The sequence below is a fragment of the Coenobita brevimanus genome, chromosome 78 (genome assembly GCF_032717465.1).
Source record: "Coenobita brevimanus isolate Jiangsu-jjx chromosome 78, ASM3271746v2, whole genome shotgun sequence".
Taxonomy (NCBI): domain Eukaryota; kingdom Metazoa; phylum Arthropoda; class Malacostraca; order Decapoda; family Coenobitidae; genus Coenobita; species Coenobita brevimanus.
The window spans coordinates 4,320,554-4,347,319 of record NC_137031.1 but is presented as its reverse complement, the minus strand read 5'-3'; the positions used below and the strand labels follow the sequence as shown (position 1 = coordinate 4,347,319).

Genomic DNA, 26,766 nt, shown 5'->3' with positions numbered 1-26,766 from the left:
CTAAAACTGCAGCATTAGACAAATTATCTATTCTTTTCTCATCAAGATATAGGCTTACATCTTTATAAATACACATCTTGAAGTCCTCCAGCAAAATCATCTGCTTAAATTTACCAAAATCAGAATCCACATTCTTAGAATTTAACCACTGCTCTAACAGATCTTCTTTCATTATTGCATACTCAACATGGGATTGCTTATCTTGCTTGAAAGTTGTCCTAAATTTTACTCTATAGGCTTCAGGAACAAGCTCATAGGCCTTAAGAATCAAGCTCTTAACTACATCATAATTATCAGATTGATCCTGAGGCAAAGATGCATAAGTTACTTGAGCTTTACCGGTGAGAACAGTTCGAAGGAGTACTGGCCAATACTTTTTGGGCCAATTAAAACCTGTAGCTACCCTCTCAAACAACTGAAAATACTTTGTTAAATCAGATTCATTAAAAGGAGGGACAAGTTTAACATTTTTAGCCACATCAAAATCATCAGAGCTAGATGATCCAGTTCCACCTTGTTTCATGCCATACTCATGGTCTGCCTGAATCCTGGCAAGTTCAATTTGTGCCTGTATCTGTGCCTTCTGAATACGAGCCTGAGACTCCGCCTCCTTAGCCTGAGACTCAGCCTCCTTAGCACGTGCTTGAAATTCAGCCTTCTTAACACGAGCCTCCTGCAGGGCTAGCTGTAACTTAGCTATCAATCTGCGTTTGCTCATTTGGAGGAGTTACATAAAACAAGCTTTTATTAATCATGCCAACAATTTGATCTTTAGAATGATGAGAGTGAACTGCAATTCCCAATTGTTGAGCAACAAGCTTAAGTTCATTCTTTGTTCTGTTTTCTACATCACACACTGTTTGCACATTTGACAAAAATCTTTGGCTTCATCAAGTGTAGTAATAGTAGACATCATGAATAAATCACAGTCACAAAATATCAAGCAATATCCTTATGATAATATCCTGAATATCCTGATAAGAGGTCGCCAAATTTATGTTACGGAACAGAGAAAGATAATGTACACTTTAAGTGAGATTACTAATAATCACTACTGTCCCGTAAAGGTCCAGGTTCAAAATAAAAAAGTTTGGTAAAATCACAAGTTAAAGTTCAATGCTCAAACTAACAACAAAACATTCAGGACTCATAAGGATAATGTAATGGCAAAAAACAGGTTAAATATATGGTTAACTGCAATAGCCTCTATTAACACGAAATTAGCATGAGTAAATTTATCTAAGTCAGCCCTGTTAAAATGAGATACCAGATAATACTCAGTGAATGCCAGATATATTATTACAGATACAAAATATTATTAATGATGGCTGACAATAAGAACCTTACATAAATTACAAAAACCTTACTAGGCCTAAGAATTAACCTATGCTACACAGTACAAGAAAAAATGCAACAACAGTTATACTCAAATTACACACAGCTGCTAGATGGTTGGAGACTTCCTGAGCACTCACAATAATAACAACTGTACAGGGGAGGACAGAGATGTGAGCAAAATGAGGAGTAGATCTAAGTGGCAATAATGCAGAGACTGAGCTCATTATATAGGGGCCAGCAGAGCTTGATACATCTTGTAAGAAGGACGCGCAAATGAAGCCATAGGGGACAAAGAGCTGCCAATCCTGCTCTGAACAACAGAAAGGACGACTTACTCTACTATAACGGTAGAAAGGGGGGACTGAGGCAGAACACGCTCGTGATCAAACATGCAGCATACTGTGCGTTAAAATTACACAAAGGATGATGAAATCATAGGCTATGTAACAATATATATATATATATATATATATATATATATATATATATATATATATATATATATATATATATATATCCAGGGGCAGGATCTCATTGCTACCTGGCGCGTCCACGGGTGGCAGATAGGGGAAGGCCTTGTAGATATACAAGGTACAATCTTCGACGGCACGGACCATGGGCCCCCCTATAGATATATAGGGCTCCACCGAATATAACGAATAAGGTGGCAGAAAAAATTACATCTCACCGGAAACTATGTGGCAGGGAGGTGAGATTATTTGCCACAATCCTCCCAACCAAACATGAGTTATATTGCAAAGTATTTGATGGGCGTTCCTGTTGGATCATCGTCTATTAAAGGTCCAACCTCACTGCCTCCTGTGCTTATGGGCAGTGTGCCACCGAAAGTGAGTAAGCACTGTGTTGACAAGATAGAGACTGGGATATTAAACACTCTTAAATCCATGAAGATCTATGCATACAATGTAAGAAGCCTTGCTGAAGATTACAAACTTAATAACTTAATAGCTGAACTGGAAAACATTAGTTGGGATATTGTAGGTTTGAGTGAGACCCAGAGAAAAGAAGAAAAAGTAATTCAGCTAAATGACAGTGGCCACCTATTTTACCACAGAGGAAGGGAAAATGAAAGAGTTAGTGGTGTAGGATTTCTAATTAACAGAAATCTTGCAGACAACATTGTTAAATTCAGCAGTGCATCTGACAGAGGAGCAGTGGTTGTAATTAGACTGTGGAAAAAATGTACCCTGAAAGTGATACAAGTATATGCACCAACTTCTCAGAGCTCAGATGAAGAAATTGAAACATTCAGTGATGACATCTCTCAGATTATGGAAGAAGAAAAGACCACCTGTACTATACTCATGGGAGACTTCAATGCAAAAGTTGGAAAATCAAAAAATGGAGAAGCATGTATGGGAAAATTTGGAGTGGGAGAAAGGAACGAAAGAGGAGAAATGTTGGTAAACTTTGCAGAAATGTTTAACATGAGAATAATGAACACATTCTTTCACAAAAGAAGAGGGAGAAAGTGGACCTGGAGAAGCCCAAATGGAGAAACAAAGAATGAAATCGACTTCATTATAGCAAATAAGAATAACACAATCACAAATGTCACAGTTGTCAACAAAGTAAATATTGGAAGTGACCATAGAATGGTGTGTTGCACAGCAAGATTCAATTTCAAAAGTGAAAGAAAGTAGATGATTGAAGACAAAAAGATATGCCCAAGAAAAGTCAGCAAAAAAAAAAAAAATCAGCTTTTCAGTTGGAAATAAGGAACAGATTTCAGGCTCTCAGTAATGCTGAATGTGACTTTGATGACCTGAATGACAAACTAACAAAAGTGCTAAAAGAATCAGCGGAGGTAGTAGGAAAACCTAATACAACCAAAGCCGGGAAGTATTCAGAGAAGACACTTGAGCTTATGAAAAAAAGAAAGGTAATGAAAGTAAAAACAAAGAAAGATGAAATAGAATGAGCGGAATTAAACAAGCTTATCAACAAAAGACAAAGAGAAGAAAAAAGAAAGAGAAACATGGATCAAATCAAAGAAACCATCGAAAAAGGAAAAAGTCTGAAACAAAATGGCACTTGGAAAGCAACAAGTTACATCACTAAAAGACAAAAACGGTGAAGCCATTAAATGCAGAGATTAAATGCAGAGAATTGAAGAATTTTACAAAGAACTGTATGCATCAAAGACAGTAGTACCAATAGCTAACATTTCTGTTGACACAAGTGAAATACTTGAGGTAACACCAGACGAAGTAAATATTTCTCTTAAAAATATGAGAAGAGGGAAGGCTCCGGGAGAAGATGGAATAGTAGAAGATTTACTGTTGGATGCAGGAGCAGAAGTACAAAATAGGCTTGCTCACTTATTTACCCAATGTATAAAACAGAAGAAAATTCCCAAAACATGGTGTAATGCAATTGTTATTCTACTTCATAAAAAAGGCGACTCAAAAGACCTTAGTAACTAGTTTGCTATCAGTCATTTACAAACTTTTCACTAAAGTCCTTACAAACAGAATAGCTACAAATTTGGAGGAAAACCAACCTCGTGAACAGGCAGGATTCCGAAGTGGATACTCGACTACTGATCATCTGCACACAATGAATCAGCTAATTGAGAAAACTACAGAATATAATAAACCACTGTGCTTAGGTTTTGTTGATTACGAAAAGGCTTTCGACTCAGTGGAGCACATAGCAATTATAAATTCATAGCGAGAACAAGGAGTGAATCAGAACATTGTAAAACTGCTCGAAAACATATATAAAGAGGGAACTGCTACAGTTAAATTACATAAGGACTAGGAGAAAATTAAGATTGAGAAGGGCGTGCGTCAGGGAGATACAATTTCACCAAAGTTATTTACAGCATGCCTAGAAAGTATTTTCAGAAAGCTAGACTGGGAAAACAAAGGAGTAAACATAGATGGAGAAAAGCTAAACCATTTAAGATTTGCAGATGACATTGTCCTAATCTCAGAAAAAGCAGAGACATTGCAAGAAATGCTAAATGACCTGAACAGAGAAGTCTCAAAGTAGGGCTAAAGATGAACCGGAGTAAAACTAAAGTAATGTTTAATCCTCAAACACCAAAGAGCGTCATAAGAATAAGTGGAGAAATTCTTGAAGAAGTTGAAGAGTACAATTACCTGGGACAAATACTAAAATTAACGAAAGATAATGATAGAGAAATAAAAAGACGCATTGCAATTGGATGGAAAGCTTTCGGTAAACATAGAGACATTATGAAAAATAACTTGCCAGTTTGTATGAAACGAAAAGTATATAACGAATGTATAATTCCAGCTATGATGTATGGTTGTGAGACTTGGAAACTGACAAAATCAATGGAAAATAAATTAATTAGTTCTCAGAGAGCAATGGAAAGGTTAATGTTGGGAATATCTTTAAGAGACAGGAAAAGATCAACTTGGGTCAGACAGCAGACTAAAGTCAAAGATATTATAGAAGTTATAAAAGAACAGAAATGGAGGTGGGCAGGCCATGTAGCAAGAACAAGGGATAATCGATGGAGTAAGAGGTTGACTGACTGGACACCAAGAGATGGTAAGCGTAGCAGGAAAAGGCCAGACAGGAGGTAGAGAGATGAGATAGATAAATTTGCAGGGAAAAAGTGGCAAAGATTGGCTCAGTCAAGGAATTCGCGGAGAAGATTGAGGGAAGTCTTTGTTCAGCAGTGGACTTGTAATGGCTGATGATGATGATGATGATGATGATTTTATATATATATATATATATATATATATATATATATATATATATATATATATATATATATATATATATATATATATATATATATATATATATATATATATATATCATCATCATCAGCTGCTTGAGTATCCACTGCAGGACCGGCCTATCCCGACCGAAGCAGGGACAATACAGCTTATGTATCTCTACCAAGTGGCTTAGGTTGTCTGGTAGAGATTGTATGTAGGGAGAGAAGTGCTTGTAAGTGTGATTGTAGTGTTTTAGTGGCTTTGGATGTGTGTGTAGTCTGTGAACCAAGTGTAATCGGCCCGCGCAAGCCGACTGGGTGCAAACGTACTTTACAGTATGCGACATTGGTTCAACCACAGCACCCATGGTGTCCGCCAAAGCAGTACATGGCCGGGAGAACGCGTCCAAAGTTTATTAACCTGGCGGGTCGCGAACCCTCTCTCCCGTGTACGAAAAAGCACACTTTACCATAAATATATATATATATATATATATATATATATATATATATATATATATAAGCTATATAATGCATGGATTAATAAGGGAGAAATATTATGTTAAGGGTCTAATGTGTGACTGGATAGGTAGATAGAATGAAAGATAATTAGATAGATAGATAGACAGATATTGTTGAATGATTTATTGATTGTTTATTTGATTAACTGACTGATCAACAAACTTGGCTGCTTGACATGCAGAAAGACAGGGAGAAAGACAGAAAGATAGACAGATATATATGTCTGAACAGACAGATAAACAGATTAACAGAAAGACAGACAGATGAACAGACAAACATACCTATAATACTCACAATATCCAGTAGCGAAGATGAACATAACATTCCACCATCCCGTGCCCAGTTTGGTAAGGAGATCATCAAATTTGTCCGTGGTCATCATCCTGCCCACTTCTGCGTCGCCCTCTACGTCACGGGGTCACCACCTGAGGTCATGAGAGGTTAGTAGCATGATCGCCGAAGCAACAAGAATGATCACCAAATGACAAGAAAAATGTAAACAAGAACAATGATCAAAAAAGGAATCACAAGGACCAAAACAACAATAATAGACATCAAAACAAGAACAGCCACCATAACAACAAAAAAGCAACACCAGAACAACAAAAACAATCACCAAAAGAACAAAAACAACCACCAAAGCAACAATAGCCACCATAAAAACACGAACAACTACCAAAACAACAATAACAATCACCAAAACAACAATATGTCACCGAAACAACAATAACAACTGCCATAACAACAGCAACAACCCCCAAGACAAAAAAAAAAAAAACACCAAAACAATAACAGCCATTGAAACAACAAAAACAACCACTAAAAACAATAACCACCATAACAAAAACAATCAAAACAGCAGTAATCATGATAACAATAACAGCAGCCAGAACAATAATAACAACCACTAATACATACATTTTTTTTTAATGCGAGGAAGAAGGAACCAAAGGCCACGAGCCCGCAATAACTGTTCCTTCCAAGAGAAAAACAAAATACAAGAGAGAGCCAAATTCAAGATCCGATCATTTCGAGATGCCTGGACACGCTGCGTTTGAAAGACTGGAGATCATAAGAAGCAGGATATATAGACAGAAGGAGACAGTTCCTGAGCTGACCTGTTGCATAAATGATGGACTGGGAGTAACGGTTAACTCTTGCATTAGAGAGTTGGACAGAAATGGGATGAGAGTTTGCTGCTAGACTGGTGCTACGCACCCGTCGCAGAGGTGGAGGAATGCAAGCAGACAGTTTAGAGGAACAGTGACCATTGAAGTAGCAATAGCAAAGAGATAACGATGCAGCAGTGCGGCGAAGAGACAGATGTTGAAGGGAGTCAGTAAGAGGAGGAGAGTTAATGAGACGAAAAGCCTTTAACTCCACCCTATTGAGAAGAGTTGTATGTGGGGAACCTCCCCAAACATGAGAGTTGTAGTCCACACAGGGGCGGATAAGCATACATACATCATCTAATCCTCTGTTGCCCCATGAGGAGCGTAGAAGTCCGGGGCTAGGCAAGTTGGTCCTGACACAAGATTAGACTGACCAACCTCACACATCCCTGAGTTGCATTACGTGAGCAATAAATTCCAACCACCCCTTAGACATAAACCTACACAGGATCAATCCGGTTGGTGCCCCTTAATTACCCACCAAACCACAAGGCGTCACAGTTTGGTTCAATCGATACTGCTCAGTGTAGTAAATGGTTTTCTGGTGTACAGAAAACCATTTGGCTTGTCACTCAGAGTAGAGTCATCCATGGACAGAAGGAAGAGGAAAGAGAGAAGGAAAGAAAGACAGAAGAGCAAGGAAGGAATGAAGGAGGAGAGGAAAGGGCAGTCACCCGAGAGCAGTACAACATTGAGTGAGTGGATGGTGAGCACCCCCGCATACCAATACCATCAATACAACAATAACATAAACCAAAACAAAAAGAAAAACACCAAAACAACAATAATATCCACCAAAACGACAAAAACCACCACCAAAACAACACTAACAACCATCAAAACTACAAGAATATCAACCAAGACAATAACAACCACCAAAAAAAACAATGATAACCACCAAAACAAGAATAACTACCACCTTAACAAAAAGAATATTCACGAAGACAATAACAACCACCAAAACAACAAAAACAACCACCAAAACAAGAATAACCTGCAATACAATAATAACCACCAAAACAACAAAAACAACGACCAAAACAATAACAAGTAGTGCCAGGCACAACAAACCTTGCCCGACAGCATTTTATTTTCTTACTATTAAATACTTTATCGTTACTGCCAGTTGGCGTCAGTATACAATTAAAGTCTAAGGTAATAGGGCAAATATTTTCAAGTTAGACCAACTGAAAATCCCTGATCTTGCATTTGACCTTTCAAGATCACTCAAGGTCAAAGGTCATGCTGCCAAATGAAAGTCCATATGAAACTACCTGTATCTTGATAATAGTAAATATCTCTATTTTCAAGGAGTTTCGAGTTACAGCCCCCTGAATACCCATGACCTTGAGTTTGACCTTTCAGGGTCACTTATGGTCAAAGGTCATGGTACCAATTAAAAACCTATATGGGACTTCCTATAAATATATATATATTTTTAATGCAAGGAAAAAGGAGCCAAAGGCCAGGAGCCCACAAACTTTTCCTTAAAAAAAAAAAAAAAATACAAGAGCCAAATTCAAGGTCCGTTCATTTCGAGATGCCTGGACACATTGCATTTGAAAGACTGGAGATCATAGGAAGTAGGAAATACACACAGAGGCGGACGGTTCCAGAGCTGACCTGTTGCAAAAATGAAGGACTGGAGTTAACCTTTAACTACAGCATTACAGAGTTGTACAGAAAAGGGTCGAGAGTTTGTTGCAAGACGGGTGTTATGCACCTGTAGTAGGGGTGGAAGGATGCAAGCAGACAGTTCAGAGGAGCAGTGACCATTGAGGCAGCGAAAGAAAAGAGATAAAGATGCAACACTGCGGCAAAGAGACAGAGGTAAAGGGAGCCAGTAGGAGGAGGAGAGTTAATGAGACGAAAAGCTTTTGATTCCGCCCTATTAAGAATAGCTGTATGTGTGGAGCCTCCCCACACATGAGACTTGTACTCAACACAGGGACGAACAAAACCCGTGTATAAAGTCAAAAACTGTGCAGGGGGTAAAAAAGGTATGGAGTCAGCTTAGCACACCTAATTTCTTGGATGCAGATTTTACAAGGGATGTAATAAATATGATCTTTCCAAAATTTATCCCGAGAGAATGAAACCCCAGGTATATTTAAGGATGATACATGATTGATCTGGATGTTATGAAACATTAGTGGGTACTGCTGTGAAAGATTATGTTGGGTTAATAGGTATAAGAACTGAGCCTTTGATGCATTAAAAACAACGACATTACTTTTACCCTAGTCGGAGATACTAACCAAGTCAGACATTAAGTGTGCCATAGCTTCATCCTTTGTTTGTTGATGTAACTGCTGAGATGGACGCTGCGGGAAGCAAATGGAAAGGTGAAGGGTGGAATCATCAGTGTACGAGCGGATAGGGTTAGATGTACAGCTTAGAAGATTTTTGATGAATAAAAGGATGAGAGTTGGTGATAGGACAGAGCCCTGAAGAACACCACTATAAACAGATCTAGAAGAAGAACGGTGGCCGTCTACAACAGCAGCTACAGAACGACCAGAAAGGAAGTTATAGATGAACTCACAGATAGAAGGATGGCAACCGTAAGAGGGCAGTTTGGAAATTAAAGATTTATGCTAGACTCAATGGAAAGCCTTTGAGATGTCAGATGTAATGGCAAAGCTGTCGCCAGTGTCCCGAAAGGAGGATGACCATGAGTCTGAAAGGTAGGTGAGAAGACTGCCAGTGAAGCGTCCCTCATAGAACCCATACTGACGATCAGAGAGAAGATTGTGATATGAAAGATGCTTTAAAATTTTTCTGTTAAAAATAGACTCGAAAACCTTTGAGACACAGGATGTTAAAGCAATTGGGTGATAGTTAGTGGGTTGGGAATGGTTGCCCTTCTTTGGGACTGCCTGAACGAGAGCAAACTTCCAGCAAGAAGGAAAGATACAAGTTGATAGACAAAGGCAAAAGAGTTTACCTATGCAGGGTGTAAGCACAGAAGCACAGTTCTTGAAGACAAAAAAGGGAACCCATCAGGCGCATATGCCTTGGTAGTATTAAGGCCAGTGATGGCCGAAAATTCATCAGGTGAAAAAAAAAAATAATAATTTCAGCCATGAGGAAGTCAGAGGGGGGAAGTGATGGAGGAACAGCACCGGAATCGTCTAAGGTGGAATTGGAGAAGTCTGAGCGAAGAGATCTGCTTTATCAGTAGAAGGAATAGCTACAGAGCCATCAGAGTAGAAAAGAGGAGGGAAGGATGATGAGCTAAACTTGTTAGAAAGGTTTTTGGCAAGGTGCCAGAAGGAACGGGAAGAATTCGAGTTGGAGAGTTGAGAGCATTTAATACGGATGAAATAATATTTTTAGCAAAGAACAGACTTAGCACAGTTCAGGGCAGAAACATAAAGATGAGATTCAGGGGTGGGTTGGCTCCAGTACCTTTTATAGGCCTTATCCTTGTTGTGGACAGCATTAGAACAAGCGTGATTAAACCACGGCTTTTTTTATTTAGTCAAAGGATATGAGAAAGGAATGTATGCTTCCAAACCCGAGAGAATAACCTCCGTAATGCGCATGGCACACTCAGATGGCTCCCGGCCATCTGTTGATAATAGCAAATATCTATCTTCAGCGAGTTTCAAGTTATGGCCCCCTGAATATCCGTGATCTTGAGTTTGACCTTCCAAGGTCACTCAAGGCTGAAGGTCTTGGTTCCAAATGAAAGCCGATATTACGAGTTCCTGTATGTTCTTAATAAAAAATATATCTATCTTCAACCGGTTCCAAGTTGTAGCCCTTTGAAAACCCGTGACCTTGATTTTGACCTTCCAGGGTCAATTGATTACCTCCAAAAGTTTATCATTTTCTTTTGGAACCAGGGCCCACATATCCTGAAAGTTTTATGTAATTCAATTCAATCGTTTCTCCGTAATGTTGCTAACAAACAATGAAACAAAAAAACAAACTCAACCAAAAACAGTACCTCGGCGGACTCCATCCGGGCAAGGTAATAACAACCACCAACCCCTAAAGGTGCTAGCTTGGCCATGGCAATTGTGTTCTGCCTGGTGACTGTGAACGAGACACCAGAGCACCTCTTCTTTGGTGACTTATTCTTGGATATGGGTGGTTAATATCCTTTTGCACATCGTTTATGCATTGTACGGCGATGTTGGATGGATTTATATACAGTAATACAGGATAGGAATATATGGTGTAATAATCAAAATAAATTGCTTAGGAAAAAGTGTTAGGGAGCTTCCTTAACCGACGAGGAAATTGGCCTTGGTGTATTGCTCTTCTCATAGATCAGTGGTTCCGGGCCTTTTTCGTCCTGTCGGTTCCCAACACAAGTGAGACAAGATAAGCCCCGTGGTCTCCCGTGTTCACCTTCCTTTGTGGGACCCGGTGGAATATGGGCTTAAGCTAACCTTCTCCTGCAGTCCACCATCTTTCACTCCACTGCACCAGCATCTCTCTCTCTCTCTCTCTCTCTCTCTCTCTCTGTCATATGCTACAGTGCTCTACCTGGCCAACCAAAAAGATTCTCTCTGCATTACCCAGCCTCTCATTGGCTCCCCTTCAACACAGACCATAGCTTTGCAACATTTATTTAATGTTTATCTTATACGATTATCGGTGACTCTCTGAAAGTCACAGTTGTAGAGTCGGTAACACTTGTGGAGTCAAGCACCTACAATTATAAAAAGAAAAAAAAAGATTAATGATGACCCCTAAGCAGAGGGAATGTTTGGTTGTGGAGAGACGTGAGAATGGAACAGAAATGAAGTGAAAAGGGTAAAAAGAACTGAAGAGGGATAAGCAGATAAAAGAAGTGAAAAGGAATAATAAGTATATCAGAGGAGCGCAAAATGAACGGAAAGTATGAGAATAAGTTAAATAATACTTTTTGAAAAAGCCTAGGAGAGGAACTAAGCAAGCTATATATATATATATATATATATGGGTATATTTATTTATTTATCTGTCCGACTTTAGGCATAGGCTTCACAGCCTGCTATCGAGGCCCAGCAGTCCTTCTACATGCCATACACCTCTACATGTCACCACTTCGGCGCTGACACCCACCATCCATATTGAATACATGCTAGGGCTGTCTCATACAGGACTGGTGTATAGTTTATAAGGGTCACGCGTGGTCGCAACTGGAATATTGCTCACCCTTGTGGAATGGATGTGGCGAGGTTGCACCAAAACGACTAGACAAAATTCGGAAGAAAGCTGTTAAAACTACTAATAACTTTGCTGTTACAAATAAACTACCTTCCCTATAGGTAAGAAGGAATGTTGACTCCCTTGCAATATTTTACAGATACTTTAGTGGGAAATGCTCAGACGAAGTTGCATCTATTGTGCCACCTCTCCACGCCTTCCCCCGTGCTACACGGGCATCTATTACTGCTCATGACTGGACTGCCACACAGCCATATTGCAGAACTTCCGGCTATCAGAAGTCCTTTTTTCCTCGAACTGCATCTCATTGGAACTTGCTTCCCCAGATCGTTGTTTCCCCCCAAACTTCAACCTACTGCTGTTCATGTCAAACTGTTACAGATTTTTTATGAATGGAGGACACCAGTAATGTGGTGTATAAATTATTTTATTTTATTTGTTTGTTTTCCCTTCCTCTGTTCTGTTAATATAAAAAAAAAGTCGGAGTATCAACGCAGCAATGAGGAGGAAGTGGGTAATGAATAGAACACTTGTGACGCTTAGAGCCAGGTATTGGGCAGGGACGTGCAGTGAGTGGGAGGACAGCTGGCAAAAAGTATAGAAGGGGCAGGAAGAGGCGTTTGGATACGGGTAGGTATGATAAACAGAGAAGGGGATGGGAACAGTACTAGGGATGGAGCAGTGGAAACGACTGATAAACAACACAAAGGATACCTCTGATAACCACATCCACCCAAACGGAGTCATCCACCCCAGCACATCCCAAAAGGTGTCCTGTCTTTGGACTCTCCCCTCAAACATACCCAAAACAAACTCCAGACATTTCCCAAACAAACCCCAGACACATCCCAAACAAACTCCGGACACACCAAACAAACCCCACACACATACCAAACAAACCCCACACACACCCCAAACAAACCCCACACACCCCCAAACAAACCCCACACACACCCCAAACAAAATCCAGACACACGCCAAACAAACCCCAGACACACCCCAAACAAACCCCAGACACACCCCAAACAAACCCCACACACATCCCAAACAAACCCCAGACACACCCCAAACAAACCCCACACACACCCCAAACAAACTCCAGACACATCACAAACGAACTCCAGACACACCCCGAACAAACCCCAGGCACACCCCAAACAAACCCCAGGCACACCCCAAACAAACCCCAGGCACACCCCAAACAAACCCCAGGCACACCCCAAACAAACCCCAGGCACACCCCAAACAAACCCCAGACACATCTCAAACTCACGACACATCCCAAACAAAACCCAGACACACCTCAAACCCCAGCCAAATCCCAAATAAACTCCAGACACATCCCACACATCCCAAAACACACTCCAAATACACCCAAGACACACCGCAGATGCACAGCAAACGCAGCTCTAACACACACCAACCACAACCAAGACACACCCGAAAAAGCATTCCAAACACAACCCAGGTGCACACCACACTCACATCCCAAAACATATCCAAAGGACACTCCCAACACACCCCAGACACACCCCAAAGCACACCTCAGACACACCACACTCACCATAAAACATATCCAAAGCACACCCAAGACAAACCCCAGACACATCCCAAAGCACACCCCAGACACGCCCCAGATACACCCCAGATATACACCACACCCAGGATACACCCCAGATATACACCACACCCAGGATACACCCCAGATATACACCACACCCAGGATACACCCCAGATATACACCACACCCAGGATACACCCCAGATATACACCACACCCAGGACACATCCCAAAACATAACCCAGACACACCCGAAACACACATCAAACACACCCCAGAAACACCCCAGACACACCTCAGACACACCCCAGACACACCCCAAACACACCCCAGAATCGCCTCATACACACCCCAAACTCATCCCAGACACACCTCAAACACATCCCAGACACACCCCACACACACTTCTAACACATCCCAGAAACACACCAGACACATCCCAAACACTCTCCAAACACACCCCAGAAACACACCAGACACACCCTAAGCACACCCCAAACGCACCCCAGACACACCCCAAACGCACCCCAGACACATCCCAAAGACACCTCAGACATATCCCAGACACCTCTGTGAGTGTAGCAAAAATCGATGGAGGTGAAAGATCATTCTGAAGTTACAAGTCACAGTGGCCCAAATTCTCTGTAGCCTAGGAGTTTCCGCGTTACATCTCTTTTCAAGAAATTAGTTTTGCCTGTTACATCTCAATAGCCCTTAATATCCTCTTGTATGTTATGGATGCAGACTAATGTCGATATTTAATAGATATCAACAAACATACAAAATAATATTAACAGGAGAAATAAATCACTTGGGCAGAGATGCTACGAAGTCGTATATGCCAACATAAACGTAAAGAACAATGGAATGGAATAGGGAAATCTAGGCTAGGGATAATTGAAGAACGGAAGATGAGAGATAAAGCGATAAGAGGGGTGCTAGGAAGAATATTGGTGGAAATTTGTGTGTGTGTGTGTGTGTGTGTGTGTGTGTGTGTGTGTGTGTGTGTGTGTGTGTGTGTGTGTGTGTGTGTGTGTCTGATTCTGGGCATAGGGTTCACAGCCTGTTCCCAAGGCCCAATAGTCATACATACCATACACCTCCACATGTCACCACTTCGGTGCTAATACCCACCGTCCATACTAAATACATGTTAGGGCTGCTTCATACAGGACTGGTGTATTGGTATTAGTGGGGGTCTTTTTGCGACATGTCGGTGGGTCTTCTTGTACAGCAGGTCAGTAAAGTCTGCTTTGTGAAATTCAAATTCTTAAAATGTTCCTTGTCCCAGCCGGCATTCGAGCCTGGGTCCATTAAAGACTGCAGGCCACCTCTCTACCGACTCAGATACTTCGCAACTTTGCAATAGGACCAAGTGGAACATAAATGCAGATATCAGCGACTGTCCCCTAAATCCTCAAGATTTCTTTGATGAATAATCCCATAAAATTAATGTTCTCTATAAAAGGCCGTATATCTTTCACATTATAACTAAGGAGACATATTCTGTAGTATAATCTTGAGTCATCAGGGTGAAGGGTTTACAGATTATCTATACTCTGTTCACTTTCAGGAGGCATAAAATTGCCATCCCTCAGTCTTGAATACTGTGCTGTGGCTAGAGTAGTAACACTGGAATACGGTGCTGGTCACGAAGAAATACTATGGAAAGGATGTAGGGTTTTAGTTATGTCTTATTTTGCCACTGGGCTACGGACGAAAAATTCCGTAAAGTTAAAATATGTTAACTATAAATTTAAAGTTTTCAGTCCATTCACGGATTGTTTACTGGCCAGCCCATGCTGCCCTTGCTGTAGGTCACTTTTTCTATCTTTCTTTCTTTCTTGTATTCTTCTGTTCTTTCTCTCTTGTTTGTGACAGGCACTTCTACCCTTCAGAATTAACTGCTTCCAACCAAACTTGGATACATCGACCAGCCTATGACCTAGTTGTGTCCGCAAGGTTTTGGTTACTAGGCAACTACTCGTTGCCTGGCAATGGCTGAAGACTTGCTTTTATCATACTTTTCGCCGTTTGAACTGTAGAAACATTACTAATGGGAGTAGAAAGCTCTGACTCCTTTAGGTGTAATCTTGAGGTTGTTCCCTATCAGAAGTGTGCCATCCATTTTTCCTTTCTCTCCTCCAGTTTGCATGTGACAACTTTGCAAAGATTGGCCGCAGCATCACTAGCAACCAGTACCAGTTTTCAAAAATGTCCCCGTAGTTCCCAAGTGAAACGATCGAAATGAATGAATGTTTTCATGCTTATTGCCACTAACTAGTACTACAAATTTCTACTGTACACTTATATGCTGCATTGGCCAGGTCAGAGGGCAAAGGTCATCAATTGTGAAAACGGAGAAAATAGTTAAAATTACGAACATGCTTGCATGAAATGATAAGGCTCCGAAGATTATCAAGCCAGGGCAATGATTCTTGGGTGGAATTTTGCACTGGAGTACCTCCATACAAAAATGACATTGTGTCGAAAACTTACTTCCAGTCACTAGCTCCAGTGGGTGGATGGAATCGAATGAAACTTTGCATGCTGATAGATGTTAATGAGTACTACAAGTGTGCTTCACACATGCATGACCTATGTCCACCACGTCAGGGGTGAAATGTCATCAAGTGCAGAAAATATGAAAAGTGCTAAAATTACGACCTTGTGCGGAATGCTAGGGTTCCGAAGATTATTAAGCCAGGGGGATGATTCTTGGATGGAAAATTGAACTGGGATCCCTCCATACATAAATAACTTTTAGTGTTGAAACTCAAAGCTTGGTCTGCTTAGAGCTGGACATCATCACCTATGGTATTATTAACATTATTATTTGTCTCCACCTATCGCATAGATGGAGACTATTGTTTTCACTGGTAATATTTGTCTTCACCTACTACATTGATAGAGACTACTGTTTTCACTGTTATTATTATTATTATTATTATTATTCTGGCCTCAGAGTCTTGCGATGATTCAAGAAGAACTGGACACTGTGCAAGGAATCTGTAGGTCCCAAGTTATGTGTCCTGGTATGGGCCATTGCTGATAGAAAGAAATTCAAATCTCCCCAATGGGGTCAAGGTCATTGTAAGAAACAGCAGCAGGAGTCTAGTGACTGTCTGGAGGACAGTAGATGAAACTGGGCAGACTGATTTCTAAGAGTTTATTTCATTTTATTATTAGTTTTCACCTACTACATAGGTGGAGACTGTTTTCTCTGGTATTATTAGTCACCACGTACTACACAGGTGGAGACTATTGTTTTTGCTGGTACTGTTATTATTATTCTGGCCTCAGAGTCTTGTGATGATTCAGGCAGAAGCAGAGACTGTGCAAGGAATCAGATACTTTCTAGGCTGCTATGTACAGTTAGTTAGATACAAAATCTTAAGACTTCATGTCTTGGGGTACTTCATACACTACACTCTAAACTAAAAGAGGGATTTGCTGGAGTCTGGAATTGAGAGAAGTGACTCCTCCACCACTAGCCACTCTTGGTATAATCCTAGCAGCCACCCTCTTTTCCTTCACTGACCCCTCTGACGGCAGCACTCTAATTCCAATCAACTTCTAAGGGGGGCAGTTATGACAGGTCATTCTAATAGGATTGGCTACTGCCTTCTATGGGGGGTGATCCTCACCACCTGAGTTTGGCTCTGTCTCATTTACGTCCTCATGATTCAGCACTGGCTGATCCTTATCACTGATTCTCCAAGCTCCAACACAGAGGTCAGTCAAGATAAGTTGCAGCTAAGATCAACAGTCACATGGCTGGTTCCCCAGAAAAGAAACTCACACAGTTCGGTGAAGGTAGTGGTTTCACACTGTCAGTCCCCAGGAAATTTCTCTTTCTCAGTAACAACTGCAGGAGAAGGTGGGGCTGGGAGGTGTTACTGAGATTCTTATTCTAATATCACCGACTTGAATCCCACTGTGTCAAGGGGAGATAATCCACTGTCACTTGGACTGTAAGTGGTTTCATTGGTTCTCCATAAGCTCACAGATATGCCATAAAAGCTTCCTTGTTGTCGCCAGTACAGGACCACATCCAACACGATGAAAATGGGGGGGGGGGGTCTTTGTAACATTACCACTCTGCATTAAAACAATTAAAAGAATCAAAGTGCATTTATATTTTTCTTGCATTAATCATTGAAGTACAATTACAGTACATGGAAAACGCAACTTCAATAAGATGTTTATTGGATACATTTTGGTATATAATCATTTTCTTCTAAGATAAGTAATTATTTGTCTACCACAGTTAGAGAGGGGCTTACTCCCCAACGTACCCCCCCCCCACCCAAAATCCGGACTTACAATGTATCATACTGTATGGTATTCCCTAAGCTCAAGATAGGCGTGGGCAAGCAGTACTCTAATGGTGGGATGACTGTGAGAGGCAGTACAAACTCACAGCGTCTCTTGGTACACTGGCAGCTATAAATCGCACATATGGGGAGCAAAGTTTCTATAACATTCACTGATATCCCGGGGTATAAATAACAAAGTCTCAGACTTGATGAGTGAGAATTTGAATAAAAGGTCAGGGACTGCGCGATTTCAGTTGTTTTACGATTCAAGTATGACTTAACAGAACTCCACTATATATCTTATATATGGTACAATAAAGACACAACTGCCTGAACGATGGTACATTTCGTTATGTCTTTCAGAGGGTGGAAGACGCTGAACAAAATATCAGTTACAGTCGCCGTAAGGTAAACTGCAGCAAAACTTTGCAGTAATAACGAATAGTATTTGTGGTATTGATAAGAGGAAGTATAATACAGTGCCTAAAATCAACACGATTATTCATATTTGTGTCTTTTTTATTCATATTTACAAACTTTGTGAAGGCTAAACCAGATGACTTTGTTCCGACAAAAGAAATCCTAGACGGCAATTGATTAACCCCTTAACCGCGGGGCGTCACTTTCGTGATGCTTGGGAGCAAGGGATCATACCGCAGGGCGACACTTTTGTGATTCTGTGTTATTTTGAATTCGCCCAGGCTTTGAAGTGGTGGCTTGTATCATCTATCAGTACTGCCAATGTCCAACACTAGTCAGCACTCCTAATCTCATCTGTACTCCCATCCATTGTTGACAATTTAGCCATTTCTCCCCGTTCTTGACTCCCCTCCCTACCTCCCCTCCATTACCCTATCCTCTCGCCTGCCCGGCCGTGCTACGCTAAGTAAATCTTCCCTGGAATTTTTCACTGATTTCATCCATTGAAATAAGCCCTATACCCTATTCTTATACCAAATAATATATACAAGAAAGAAATAAGGTAAGTGAGAGTGCCATACACCTAGAAATGGCTAAGTATCACCTGACAACACCTCACGTGCACTCGTTCGCTAATTTTCGCTGTTTATTTCCCCTTGAAATATGCTGTATAATCTGTTTTTGTAATAAAAATATATATAAGAAAGGAAGGGAGAAGCCTAAGTGATATTTACATTCACCTGGAACTACCTAATTATTGCAGGCCACCACACTGTATTCTACGCTAAGTAAATCTTCCCTGGAATTTTCCACTGATTTCATCCATTGAAATAAGCCCTATGCCCTATTCTTATACCAAATAATATATACAAAAAAGAAGTAAGGTAAGTGATAGTGCCATACACCTGGAATTGTCTAATTATCACCTGACAATACCTCACGTGCACTCGTTCGCTAATTTTCGCTGTTTATATCCCCTTGAAATATGCCGTATAATCTATTTTCGTAATAAATATACATATAAGGAGGGAAGGGAGAAGCCTAAGTGATATTTACATTCACCTGGAACTACCTAATTTATTATGTATTGTCTTGGTTTCCTGCCAATCATTTCATTGCTATATATTAGCAGGTCTCATAGGACTGAAGTTAGTAGTATTGGACCTACCCTAGCCAGGCGGCAGGAGGCCACCATTATCAGTTCACTTTGAAAGTGGAAGCAGTGTTGCCGAAGGGCGGCTTTTTCGTCTGCTATGCGGCCCAAACACTCTGCGGTCACAATTGCCTCGATTGAACGCGGCCAAGAAAGCCGCAGCCGCGGGAGCGGCTTAAACTCCCGCATCTCCACATAAAAGAAAGATTTGGTTATTAATGCAGACATTGTGTAAATAATACTATTCTATAGTGGCATATAAGTGGGATGAACATTTTCCTACTGTGATGAGCAGTACCATAACATCTTTAAATTCTATTCTATAGAGGCAGTAATGAGTGACGGATGTTCAGCACTCATCTCGGACTACAAATAGTAGAGTAAGTTAATTAGTGTTAATGTTAGACGTAATATAGCTTGCCCCTACCCTTGTTATATGTATGCTGTTATACTGGTGTAACAGTTCTCAATAATTACTGTTCCTTTGCTGAACCTTACGTGTATGAGGCACCCCCATTTTTTACCCTTTTATGCTTTTGTAATCTGACTCCATTCACAACGTGAGATTCATTCTAATAACCCCATATGCCAAGTTATGGAATAAGACATGATAACATGGTTGTATGGTCACAGGTGGTAAGGTCATTCTCATACATAATACTTCGTGGTGGCCATTCTTTTACGAGTTATCGATGGATTTGTCAATGGGAAACTTAATGCAAATCAACCTGTTTTACAGCAGCTGCGAAATATCCGGCCTGAATGTGACAATGCGAAAACGGAAGTTTCGAGAAGAGTGGCTACGAGATGAACACTTTAGGGACTGGATCAGGAAGGTGGATGATGATGAGTATAAGGCCTACTGTGTCTTTTGTAGATCCACCATGGTCACCGAAATCTCTGCTCTAAAACGTCACAGAACATCACGGCGTCACACAGAGGCTCCTGCACTTCAAACGGCCTCAACAGACCAGCCTTCTCCTGCTAATGATTGTGATGATTCTGTGACTCGTGCTGAAATTAAGTTGACAGCATTTTTGGCTGAACATAATATTGCTATAAGTTCCATTGATCACCTCACATCACTTTTGAAAGATATATTCCCTGACTCATAAATTTCACACAAATTATCACTAAAAAGAACCAAAGCCACACGTGTACTTAATGACATAAGTAAGGTATCTCAAAACCAGGTAATTGATGATATGAAAGAAAACAAGTTTTCTGTGATAATTGACGAAACAACAGATATCGGCATTTGTAAGAGCTGTGCAGTTGTGACTAAAATGTTCAACAAAGGAACAGGCAAAATTGAAACACGATTTCTTGATTTGTTGCCTGTATATAATGACACAACAGATAGCACCAAAGAGAAGGCAATGGGATCAACTGGAGAGCATCTGTTTCAGTTGCTAATGAACTTTTTTGAGGAACACTCCATACCAATTGACAATCTGATAGGATTTGCCGCGGATGGTGCAAGCAATATCATGGGTACATACAATTCATTTTCTAGCCGTCTTCGTGAGGCTGCTCCAGGTGTGACAATTCTCAGCTGTATATGTCACTCGGTACACATGTGCGCATCACAGGCAGCAAAGACCCTACCTCGTGTATGTGAAGATCTAATTAGAAACATACACACATATTTTTCTCACAGTGCAAAGAGAAAAAATGAATTTCAAGGATTCCAGTCGTTCTGTGACGTTAAGTCACACAAATTACTGCACGTTGCACAAACACGATGGTTGTCATTGCAGATGGCTATAAATCGTGTGGTGGAACAATGGCAGCCCCTCACACTGTACTTTTCACAAAAGCACCTTGAGGACAGGCTCTCAGCTTCATCTTCTATATATGAAGCCCTAAGAGATCCTTTTGTGTTTATGTACTTCATATTCCTGTCATTCGTACTGCCTAAGTTTACACAGATGAACCTCATGTTCCAGAAGACAGTCAACAGTTCAAAAATTGTACGACTCTTGCAAAACTCTGTACAAGGACATACTTAGGTGTTATTATAAACAAGAGATAATAAATTCTGCACGAGACATAGTATTCATTGATTCATGTGAGGAGAAACACTTTGCACAATTAGACCAACATATACTTAGGTGCTGAACTACATAGACTATTCCAGTCACCTGAACACCGAGGGAACACTACGCTGATCTCTGATGTGCGAAGTCGCTGTAGGACGTTTCTAATAACAGCTTGCATGGAAATAAAGAAGAGATTTCCATTTGACTCTAAAATGTTGGAAATGTGCTCACAGCTAAGCGTCACAAAATGTGTTGATAAAAATGTCTTGAAGGATACACCATCTCTCTCAGATTTAGTGCAGGAGCTCCCTCGAGTATATCAGGGTGATGTGCAACAACTCGATGATGAGTGGAGGAATCTCCCAGATCTGAATGTCCCTGAAAATGTGAAAACACAGAATAACCCAGAGGTGTTTTTTGAATGGCTTACAACTGTGAAGAGTGACGAGGGAACACCGATATTTCAATCCCTTCCTGTGTTTGCTCTGAGAATATTGTCATTACCTACGAGTAATGCAGATGCTGAGAGAATTTTCTCAAAGGTAAATATCAATAAAACTAAAGTTCGGAATAAACTCTCTTCGGACACAAGCAAATATTGTATTAACATCTAAAACAGCACGTGCTAGAGGTGGATGTGTTGCATTCAGCCCAACACACGATATGAGCGAGAGTGTGCAGCACGATGCAAATGTGTAAATTGTATCATTGTATATAGCCCTGTGTAAATACTTCTATACATATCATTGTATAAAGTAACTCGTTGATTGTTGGGATTACATAGCCAACATTGTATATGTAAAATAGAATACAAGGTACGATAATGTTCAAAGCATAATTTTTTGGTTACCCATAAAATTGTTAATTTTCTATGGTAGCTTTGACGAGAGAATGGTTAAACGTGTACATTGTATCATTGTATAATAACCGTATGTAAATACTTATATACATACCACTGTATAAAGTATATAACTCAGTTGTTGATTGTTAGCATTACATATCCTACAATATATACGTAAAATAGAATGCAAGGTACGATAATGTCCAAAGCAGATTTTTTTTTGTTTCCCATAAAAGTGTTACTTTTCTATGGTTGCTGTTAGGAGAGAATGGTTTGCGGCCGAACCTCGCCGGCAACACTGAGTGGGAGTATGTCTGATTTGCTCCTGCTAACTTCCGTCGCTTTAAAGCCCCATGCAAAGGGCCCTGTGACCTTTACCCCCTACTACACCTCGTGTGGAAAGAGTTAACGGGCTGACAATTGCTAGAGAGTGACTATGATCTTTTTATTGAGTAAAACAGTGCAAGTGGAATTGTAAATAAAGTGTATATAATGTGTAAACAGCAAGAAAGCAATGAATGTAAATATAAGTGAACAGTGGAAAATAGTTTTATAAGTTACTTCAAGTGACAGTGCATAACACAATGTAAATAAAATAGAAATGTAACTAATGTAAATAAAGTAGAGAACGTAAATAGAAATGTAAATGAGTGGTATGATAAGAATACGAATATACTAGGAGTAATGAAAGTGAAAGTTTCACTCTAGCATGTATGAATACTATGAGTTATGAGAGTGAAGGTGAAAGTGACATTCACTCTCAATGCTAGTATACAGGACGAGAAAGTGAATGCTACGTATTTTACTGAAAGAAATTGAATCCCTACAGTGACATTAAACTACTATTACTGAAGGAAACTTATGGATAAAGACTGTAGATATATATAAGTGTTATATAGTAACAGAAATATAAACTGTGAGTGTTATTATGAATAATAGACAACACTAGCGGCAAACGATCGGAAGTGGGATGGTCATACGACCTCGTAATTTTCATTGCTTTCACAGTGTTTTTTTTGGGAAGTATGGATTCCAAACTATTTGAGAATCATAGATTCTAGTGATAATATCAGGCTGTGGTAATCATATTACTAGTTGTCGGGAAGTGTAAAGTGGAGACTTCGTTACCCAACTTCAGAGGTCTCCACAAGTCCTACGGTACTCGACGAAGGCTCAACAAACAGCCAAGGAGAAAGCTGAAGGTATGTACCATAAGTATATGTGATTTTAATAATCTAGGACTAATAACTAATTTTTGGCAAATATTTTTTTAGAGTCTGTCGGAGCTCGAATATGCCCGTGGGAGCCGCAAGTCAAAGCGAAACAAGCCCGCGGTGTAAGGGTTGAAGTATAGTTGATCTTGGCAACATAACATGATACATGGCACTGGGCGCTAGAAGCAGGCTGGGTTACCAGTGTCGTGTCTGGATTAAGTACTACGCATTTTAGTTTTTGTGGAGCTGCTATCAGGTCGAAATATTTCAGGTATATTTTTTCCCTCTCGTTGTTTGTATTAGAAAACTTTGAGTATGCAAGAACATAAAAATTTTCTTCCATGAACTTCAGGAATTTGGCTAATTGATGAACGAAAGCTCAACTGTATGCATATAGACCTTTTCCAGTGACGTCACAGAAATTATATGATTTTGTTTACGACTCCATATTGGACGGCAAACTCCTTGCAGAGTCGCAATAATGGCTGTCCAGACAGGGCTGTCAGGGATGAAACTGTCAGATATATACAGAAATCTGAATCAAAGCCACCAAGATCTATACAGGAACAAGATAAATTGTTTGAGGCTAGATTTTTACACCAAATCTGGGGAGAAATTCATCTGTTTCAATGATTGGGGACCGAAACCAGATCTCAGTTATGGCGATCGCTATCACTATTTAGCAAACACTCCATCAAAGTTCACCGGGGCATCCTTCAAGGTAAACAGACATGTCATATTGTGTATATGTAATGTAGATGGCTCGGATTGACGTATAGTACATGTAAATCGACTTGGTGTTCAGCAAATTATTCACGTGGGGCCAAGGGGGTAGGGATTGTATTACACTGACTGGGAATCGAGTAGTTGATGACTTGGTTTCCCTGTGATGTACCCTAGTTGCTGCGGCTGCCCCCTATTTAGAAAGTTGCAAGCATAGGCTAGATAAGCGTATGACAGGTATGGGTTGCGTACAAAATTTGTCATTCTTGTAGTCACACTCCTGTAAGAGCTGCCTTGCATGGGCTATTGCAGGCAGGGGAAATTAGTCACACTCTTGTGGGAGCTGTCTAGCGTGGGGCTATTGGCCTACTGCAGTTATCCTCTCTTCTTAATCTTAAAGTTAGGTCCTAAGTTAGGTCAGGGTAGGTTAAGTTGATTGGGTTAGCTTGGTTTGGAATAAAAAAAAAAACTTCCAAAAGAAATGAATATCAGATTCAAATTAATCACACTATAAAACATTTAAAAATGAAAACTTTAAGCTTCAAGGTGACGGGTGTAATTCTGGAAATTCACCAGGAAAATTTACTTATTTTGGAAATTTCAGTAATTATAGACCTAGAAACATACACACAGCCTATAGATTGATGTCTTAACCCTAGAATTCTTACGTCGGGTTAATTTCCCTGTTCGGCGATTTATTTATTTGCTATTTTGTTATGATAAGAGCTTTGGAGCTGTCCTTCCCTATACCTTCAATCCACCGTATCCCCTACCTACATAGGTAGCGGTGTGGTTTCATCTCGCATTTATCACCATGATATTTGGGTTTAAAGTGTTTTTTACCCGACAAAAGCATTTGTGTTACATTTTTTTTATTTTTGTGTTTTCCTTTTTTTCCAGGTGTATAATTAGTTTCTGATTAAATCAAACAGACTAAAGGGTGAAAACAATCTAAAAGAGTCTAAATTGATAAAGAAGGTGTTTCACTGGTATAATGTGGAATAAGTGTTTTTTACCCGACAAAAGCATTTGTGTTACCTTTTTTTATTTTTTTTTTTCAGGTGTATAATTACTGTATGATTATATCAAAGAGACTAAAGTGTACAGAGACTAAAATAGACTAAACTGAAAGAAAATGTCGAAAAAAAAAAAAATCTCCCAGCGAAAGCAGTACTGTGAGGATAACAACGTAAGCATTCTGGGGTTAAGTAATTTTACATAAAATGCATAATTGATGGTATAGGCCAAAACTGTCAAAACTACTCTTGAAGTTAACTTTTACATTACAACTGAAACATAACACTGGCACAAATATAAATTAAGGTTATTAATTTCATGTTTATGAGTACCACAACATAAAACTAAAAGACTTCAACAATATAGTTTTTATGATTTTACATTTTATATTTAAAAAAAAATCTTAGTAGGTACATACCTCGTAAAAGAAAAATACAGGGGGCTGTTGATATAAGTACATTATTTATCCTCTTTTTTGTAATTAAAGTATTTTTGTACTAAGTGGAATATGTACATTTAATTGGAGCATATATTGAAAGTTTTGCTTTCTGTGGAGCAACATTCTTTAAATATATATATATATATATATATATATATATATATATATATATATATATATATATATATATATATATATAGTAGTACTAGTAATTCTGCTTCAGTTTTAATTGCAACATTGTTTAGCACACAGGCTCACAGTGGTATTTAAGTTTTATACTGAAGTCTCGAACAATATTCTGTACTGCACTATTATTAAAAGCATCCACCATGACACAAATATCAGTTTCAAATAAATCACAGTGAAAAACATTGAATAAAAATATATGTGTTAACCTAACCAAACGTAACCTAACCTCCTTACCTAACTTAACCTAACTTCAAGTATGACCTAACCTGTAATTTAATTGGTTTTACTTACGCATCTAACATTCTTGATCATCACTACTATGTTAGATTTAGTTTAGGTGAAACTCTGGAATAATATCAAAACAATGCCTGTGACATGGACCTTTCCCCTCTTTTCCCGCGCACACTCATGGCCGTTTGGGTCTTATGCTCTGACATTAACACAATTAAGATATCCCACGACACCTGCAACTGCTAAGAATGGTAAATACGCCTGTATCTAATCACAAATCATCGGCTCACCTGATATGAAATGGTTGTAACAGAACCGGGAGTAGGCCGTCAGCTGCCAATTCTCCCTCTTCATGGCAGCTATCCACTTCTCTCTCCTTTCCTCATTGGCTAGAAACTGGTAGAAGGTTACCCCACTTCCAGTTTTCTGCCTTGTCTTACAGCCAAAGGCACAACAGTGGAATACAATTTTGGATTCTGCAATTCTCTCTCTCTAGACATATGACAATTTGCCGTCCAATATGGTGCCGTAAACAAAAGTCACATGACTCATGACGTTGCGTGGAAAAGGTCTATTAGCACAATGAAAGTAATCAGTTTACCTCCATGTGTGTGTGTGTGTGTGTGTGTGTGTGTGTGTGTGGTAGGCAAGTACCATAATATTTTTACCTTTCTCCTGCTAATGTCACCCACAGCT

General features: G+C 39.8%; 1 protein-coding gene across 1 annotated transcript in view; it reads right to left on the bottom strand.

Moving 5' to 3' along the window:
- The window catches only part of LOC145408641 (organic cation transporter protein-like), a 60,889-nt gene extending 54,923 nt beyond the window's left edge, over window positions 1-5,966 (bottom strand). The window contains exon 1 of the mRNA XM_080279326.1: window positions 5,879-5,966. Coding sequence (XP_080135452.1) covers window positions 5,879-5,966 — 88 coding nt within the window. The remainder of the gene's footprint in view (window positions 1-5,878) is intronic.
- Between the last annotated feature and the right edge of the window lie 20,800 nt (window positions 5,967-26,766).